The sequence below is a fragment of the Camelina sativa genome, chromosome 4 (assembly GCF_000633955.1).
Source record: "Camelina sativa cultivar DH55 chromosome 4, Cs, whole genome shotgun sequence".
NCBI classification, from domain to species: domain Eukaryota; kingdom Viridiplantae; phylum Streptophyta; class Magnoliopsida; order Brassicales; family Brassicaceae; genus Camelina; species Camelina sativa.
Window position 1 is genome coordinate 21,021,529 of NC_025688.1, and position 6,876 is coordinate 21,028,404.

Below are 6,876 nucleotides of genomic sequence, written 5' to 3' on the forward strand. Positions count from 1 at the left end.
AAAAAACTTTCAAGATATTAATACACTTTAATGTGTTAATTCCATACAATTTATGTTTTACAAAAATAATAAAAAAAGCACAAAAACAAATTTATGGCATATTTGTTCTTTAAAATATAACCATAGAAAAAAACTGAAAACCTCTCACAATCCTCCAAATGATATATTGATACCACATATTTTTCTATAAATAACAAGAAAAATTATTTGTCAAACATCATATTCTCTCACATAAATTTTTAAATTTTGTAACAATATTAATGTTAATTATTATTGAATGTTTTATAAAATAACTAAACATATTTTATTACGTTCATTTTACCCATGCATCGCAATTTTTAAATTTTGTAACAATATTAATGTTAGTTATTATTGAATGTATTTTAAAATAACTAAACATATTTTATTACGTTCATTTTACCCATGCATCACAATTTTTAATTTTTGTAACAATATTAATGCTAATTATTATTGAATGTATTTTAAAATAACTAAACATATTTTATTACATTCATTTTACCCATTCATCACAATTTTTAAATTTTGTAATAATATTAATGCTAATTATTATTGAATGTATTTTAAAATAACTAAACATATTTTATTACGTTCATTTTACCCATGCATCGTGTGGGATTTTTTATTGTTGGTAATGTATTTATGATCAAGATACTTTTGTTTTAGGAAATATATATATATATATATATATATATACATATATATATATATTACACATTATGCTTATTATATTCTCTCCACTAAATTAATAACTTGTCTTCAAAGTTGGATGTATGTAAAACTCTTTAAATAATTTTCTTTATATCAAGTTGGATGTAAGAAATTTCTAACCTAACTACAAGTTTACAAATATATCAATTATCAGAAGTTTTTCTAACCAAATTACTTATAGGTTCCCTTTATTTAATATCAAATTTGCCCCCAAAAAAAAAAGATGGAAGGGGATTTTCGTCAACACACTTTGTATGTTTTACAGTAACATCATAAACCCTTTCTCATTCATCAACCGCCGTCGTTGTTGTCTATCTTACCGGACGTTGATTTTGTTCCCCTCCGGCGAGTTCATTAGAGATCACCAATCAATCATGGCCACAAGGTTTTTTTTTTTCTCTCTCAATCCTCTCAGGACCTATCAGTTTTGTTTAATTAATATTTATATCTCTCTCTCTCTCTGATTGTTAGCAGGAGGTTAAGAGGATTCAAGAGATGGATGAAAGCTAACGGAGTTGATTGCAGCGACGCTCTCAACCTTGTAGACGACGAAAACGATGGTGTCTCCGTGAGAGCATCCTGCGATCTGAAAGAAGGAGACGTTGTCGCCAATATCTCGAAACCTGCTTGTCTCACAATCAAAACGAGTGGAGCTCGTGAGATTATCAAATCCGCTGGTTTAGATGGAAGTTTAGGTCTCTCTGTAGCTCTCATGTACGAGAGAAGCTTAGGTGAAGAATCACCTTGGGCTGGTTACCTTCAGATTCTTCCTAGTCAAGAGGATTTGCCTCTAGTTTGGTCTCTTCAAGACTTGGATTCTCTCTTATCTGGAACTGAGCTTCACAAGGTTTCTTATCCTAATTTTGAAATACCATTGTTGTTTAATTATGGATTCTTGGGGATTGAGTTGAAGTCACTACTCATCAGTGTGAATTTTTTTTGTAGGCAGGTGGTGAAGGAAGATCATGTTCTTATATGTGAGGATTGGGAAGAAAACATTTTGCCACTTACCTCTTCACTGCCTCAGAAGGTGGATCCTGATTCCTTTGGGATTAAAGAGTATCTTGCGGCTAAGAGTCTAATTGCTTCACGGTCTTTCCAGATTGATGATTACCATGGATCCGGGATGGTTCCTCTTGCAGATCTGTAAGTTTATTACCTCACATATATTTTTTGATTACTAATTATTCTAAGAAACTTGTTGGAGTTGAGGCCAAGCAAAATACCATAGAAATGCTTTCCTGTATCAGTCTTTTTTTTGCTCTATCAGCTTTGCATCAATTTTAAGCTCGTTGATGATGTTTCATATGTTTGTTTAAGGTTGTATGTTTCAGGATGTAGACTTATAGTTAGCTACTCAGTTTATGGTTAGCCTACCATTTAGTCATATTGACTTGTCTTCATTTCTCTATTCACCTTCCAGACTTGTGGGTATAATTGCATCTTGTATACCGGCCAAGTTGCCTATTTATCTGACCAACATTTGCTTACTTATGTTGTCCTGTAGAGATTTTCTCTGTGTAGACTTTAAGGGTCTCGCCATCTCGTTAGGTTCAATCACTTCGATTAGATTTAGACCGAGACTGTTCTAAGTCCTGTCAATGATTGCAGACAATCTATATATTTATAGCAATTAATGTGCTGATTTTTTTTCACAGCCTGATTCATGATTGCAGCATCTGTGTTATATACTTGCAATTATGCTTTTCCGTTTTGAGTCTTTTGCATGTGGGAAAACTGATCCTTAGAAGTTGGTTTTTGTTAAACAAAAACTTGATGATTTATTACTCATTGTCCACTCTTCTAAATCTTGCCTGTTAATTCCATATTGCAGCTTCAATCATAAAACTGGGGCAGAAGACGTTCATTTTACTGCTGAATCATCTCACAGTGAATCCGATACTGAAGCTGATGAATCTGACAATGGTGATGCTGTAAATGAGGCCACCGATGGAGACGAGCCTTCCAGTAAAAGTTCTTCCTCGCCTGACCAATCTTTTGAGGAAGTTCCTGGTGAAAACACTGACGACGAAGCCAACGAAGAAGAAGAAGAAGAAGAGAACTCTGCAATGTTGCAAGATGATGCATCCGGTTTAAAAATGATTATGGTGAAGGATGTTGCAGCTGGAGCTGAGGTATGCTTTTTGTTTTGGGTTGTGTATTACTAATAGTCGAGTCTTTTGGAATCATATTTCATTTGTATTGATGCCACTATCTCTGTGTAGGTATTCAACACATACGGTTTGATGGGTAACGCTGCGTTACTCCACAGGTACGGATTTACAGAACCTGATAATCCCTACGACATAGTAAACATAGATCTAGAATTAGTAACGGAATGGAGCTCATCCTCATTCACAAGCCGGTACACTCGAGCTAGACTCGCCCTGTGGAGAAAACTAGGTTACACAGGATGCGAGAGCCAAAACTCTGAATACTTTGAAGTTTCTTCAACCGGAGAACCCCAAACCGAGCTCCTGATCCTACTCTACATACTGCTCTTACCAGACGACGCATACAATAAACTGGATTTAGCTATATCAACAAAAGCAAGTCTCTCAAAAGAAGGAAGAGTATCTTCTCCCTCTTCTCCTTATGAGTTAACAATTGGGAAACACAAGTTCAAGCTTGGAGAAAGTGAAAACGATGTTCTTCTCACAGACGGTGTTTGTGAAGCTCTTCTTACTATTGTGGATAAGCGAGAGAGCCTATACGGATCATCGACTTCTTTGGAAGATGACATTGCTGGACTCAAAGCTTGTTGTCTTCCTAAAGACAGGAGACTATATCATTCGCTTGTGTTGCGTGTGAGTGAGAGGAGGATTCTGAAGCAGGTCAGGAGCTACGTCCGTACAAAGGCCAATGAGTTATCCGGCCGAAAGCGCCGCAAGAAGATGGTTTCAGAATCCTAGCAACACAGCCTTATTCGTTGAGTTTCCTATTTTCAATTTTTTGAATTTTTGTCTACTCACAATGAATTTGAGCATATTTGATTTTTTTTTTTTTTTAAACTCTATTTATAGAAAATTTATAAGATGAAAAAGCAAATAATATAAAGGGGTGTATATCGTGACTGATATTGAGCAATCTTCAGACGGAAGCAAAGAAAGCGTGACAAAAAGCCGGCGGAGTGTCAGACAGGTAGAAACTGTAAATACGGAGAAAGCTAGAGGGTAGTTTGATAGTACCAGACACGTGGCACGTGGGATATTAGTCTTTCAGAATAATAACACAGAGACAAAGACAAGTGCTTTATTTTTATGTCGTTGTTTCACCAAGGGACTAAAGCTAAGCTTTTTTTTTTTCTTCTTTCCTGTAAATTTTTTTTTGTTTTTGTTTTACAGTCAATAACTCTCAATAGAGTGTAACGGAGAGATTCTTCTTCCTGGATAGCTCTCTTTTCTTTTCGTCTTCTTCCCTCCGGAATCTAATTCTCATTACAGCTTCTTTTAAGTTTTTCTTCGTCTTCCTTTGGATCTATGTGAATAGGTATGTAACTGATTGAGTTTCTTTAGCTCTTCTTTAAATTAACAAGGTTGTCCAATTCTTGAGTTTAGCTTTTCTTGTTAGATTTGGATCCTTGGATCAGATTTGCTTAAAAACTTCTCCGTTAAGGTTGTGCTTTTTAGATCATCTCTCTCTCTCTCTCTCTCGGATACTTTTGTGATTTTGCTCTGTCTCTATTTTTTTGGGATTGGATTTGTTGATTTCGTTTTCGTGAAGCGTCGTGATCTGGTTTTTGATAGATCTTGTTTTGGTTGATTTTGTCCGTACGAAAGACGTGTTTGGTTTATCTCTAGTGTAGATCGTTTGCATTGTACTTTCCTTCATTGTTTTTTAGTTAGATTTTCTCTTTCATTGCGAGATCACGGTATGGCTCAAATGTGGTTGATTCATAGATGTTCTGAGTTCTTGGAGTGCTTGGTCATTTTTTTTCAATTGGTTTTGAGGATTGTAGTGATTAGTAGTAGTGAGCTGCGTTAATGTTCTAACCTGGGAATAAAAAGGGTCTGTTGTTGAGGGAAACAATTTGTTGTAAAATTTGGTCTTTATTTGCTGAATTATGTTATGACTTGTGGTTACACTTGGATCTTGTAGTATGGAGTAAAGCTCTGAGGTAAGCTTGGAAAGTTGGGATATGGCCAAACCCTCTTTGGTTTACCAACTTAGCAAAAAAGTTAGCAGGAGTTGGTGATCAGTTCTCCCTACCGGATTTTGCAGGCTAATTAACTAGTACCTGACTGACTGGAAAATTAATCTTTCAAGCTATTCAAGCACAAGGACTTTGTTTTTACTGGTTTTGTAACTCTGCACAAGGAGATTGTGATAGAAGAAGAGGAAGAGGATGTCAAGTGTTCGTAATACTCATTGGTGTCACAGATGTCAGCGTGCTGTTTGGCTTCGAGCTCGAGATGCTGTTTGTTCATATTGTGGAGGAGGTTTTGTTGAGGAAATCGATCTTGGACCGAGTAGTCCCTTTGATATGCTAAGAGCTCACAGGGATGTTGACCGTGATCCAACCTTTGATCTCATGGAAGCTTTCTCTGCCTTTATGAGAACCCGCTTAGCTGAAAGAAGCTATGAACGAGAAATCACCGGAAGACTTGGTGGCTCTGCGGGTTCTGAAAGTTTTTCAAACTTAGCTCCTCTATTAATCTTTGGTGGTCAAGCTCCCTTTAGATTGGCTGGTGGAGATAATAATAATCATTCAGTTGAAGCTTTTGTCAATGGTGCAGCACCTGGAATTGGTATCACACGTGGCACCAACGCTGGAGACTATTTCTTCGGACCTGGTCTTGAAGAACTGATCGAACAGCTTTCATCGGGAACTCATCATCGAGGCCCACCACCAGCACCAAAATCATCAATTGATGCATTGCCAACCATCAAGATCACACAGAAGCATCTCAAGTCATCAGACTCTCACTGCCCGGTTTGCAAGGACGAGTTTGAACTGAAAGCAGAAGCAAAACAGATGCCGTGTAACCACATCTATCATTCTGACTGCATTGTCCCGTGGCTGGTTCAGCATAACTCATGCCCAGTCTGCCGTAAAGAGTTACCATCAAGAGGATCTTCTTCGAGCACACAGAGTAGTCAGAACAGAAGCACCAGTGGAAGAGAAAACAACAGAAGAAGGAATATTTTCTCTAACCTCTGGCCATTCCGCTCGTCTAGCTCAAGCTCGGGTCAAAACCGTAGAGACACAAACAACACAGCGACTGCAGAAGAAGGGCACTATCATCATCATCACCAGCAGCAACAGCAACAACATCAACATCAGCATCAACATCATCAACAACAGTCCCATATGGGTTACAGTGGATGGCCTTTTGACTACTAAAGGTTAGTCTAACTCTTTGACTCCTTTTAAGCATCTTCTGTTTCACTTTGGTCTTTGTATCTTTTTTTTTTTTTTTTTGCTTTGTCATGTTTCTTTCTCTCGTTCTCTTACTTTTTTCATTTGTTTACTGTAGATCTTCTGTTTCTGTGTTTTACGGTTTATCAACTTTGAGTTTGGATAGTGTGTATCTCACACACACATGTTAGCTTGTTATTGAATTTGCATTAAATAATTTTTATTATATAGAGACTTGTGTATGTTTCGGCTGGCGGCCAACCAACCTTCGATCTGTCTTTTTTTTTTGTTGTTGTTATTATTAATATAGTTCATTCTTGATTTACGTTTGTTTTACTTCAACATTTCGTAAGTAAAAAAGCTGACATACCAAGAACCTGAGAAGTATGATGTGCTAACAAAGCTTGACCATTCTAGAATCTCTCATCTCATCTATAAATATAATAGATTGTGTCTTTAGTTTAAAGACGAAAGTGATAGTTAGATAACCAAATTGTGTTAGTTCAGTGACGTACCATTAAAATTTCTTGTGCTAAAGATATACTTACGAAACCTATCGTTGGCCATGACGAATATGCGAACCTACGAATAGTCGATTCCGATTTATTTATTTATTTATTTTAATAATTTTTTTTTTTTTTGAAAAGAAAGAAGAGCATTAATTAGACACATCACAGTTGAAGGTAGTATGATAAATATCGTGAAATTAAAAAAACAAGGGGGAGCTCAGAAGTAATAAAAATTCATGTCACCGACGAAGAGAGAGAGGGGGGGGGGGGGGTTTAAAA

At 36.5% G+C, this 6,876-nt stretch overlaps 2 protein-coding genes across 3 annotated transcripts; both read left to right on the forward strand.

The window, feature by feature from the left end:
* LOC104781554 (ribosomal lysine N-methyltransferase 3-like) lies at positions 969-4,952 on the forward strand. 2 transcript variants are annotated; one of them, XM_019244823.1, is made up of 6 exons: positions 969-1,114; positions 1,201-1,576; positions 1,679-1,875; positions 2,564-2,864; positions 2,955-4,218; positions 4,828-4,952. In XM_019244823.1, the coding sequence occupies exons 1-5, from the start codon at positions 984-986 to the stop codon at positions 3,639-3,641; spliced, it is 1,692 nt and encodes a 563-aa protein (XP_019100368.1). In that variant the 5' UTR covers positions 969-983; the 3' UTR covers positions 3,642-4,218; positions 4,828-4,952. The 2 variants fall into 2 exon arrangements, with proteins under 2 accessions (XP_019100368.1, XP_010504563.2); XM_010506261.2 differs by having other exon boundaries at positions 994-1,114; positions 1,204-1,576.
* Positions 4,828-6,351, forward strand: LOC104781553 (probable E3 ubiquitin-protein ligase RHC1A). The gene is made up of 2 exons (XM_019244824.1): positions 4,828-4,846; positions 4,951-6,351. Exon 2 carries the CDS (start codon positions 5,075-5,077, stop codon positions 6,071-6,073), a length of 999 nt encoding a protein of 332 aa, XP_019100369.1. The 5' UTR covers positions 4,828-4,846; positions 4,951-5,074; the 3' UTR covers positions 6,074-6,351.

Bases quoted from the DNA above. Each gene is read 5' to 3' on its own strand.
- LOC104781553 (XM_019244824.1), top strand. From the start codon at position 5,075: ATGTCAAGTGTTCGTAATACTCATTGGTGTCACAGATGTCAGCGTGCT.
- LOC104781554 (XM_019244823.1), top strand. From the start codon at position 984: ATGTTTTACAGTAACATCATAAACCCTTTCTCATTCATCAACCGCCGT. The intron at 1,577-1,678 runs GTTTCTTATCCT...TTTTGTAGGCAG, and splicing joins CTGGAACTGAGCTTCACAAG to GTGGTGAAGGAAGATCATGT. The intron at 2,865-2,954 runs GTATGCTTTTTG...ATCTCTGTGTAG, and splicing joins ATGTTGCAGCTGGAGCTGAG to GTATTCAACACATACGGTTT.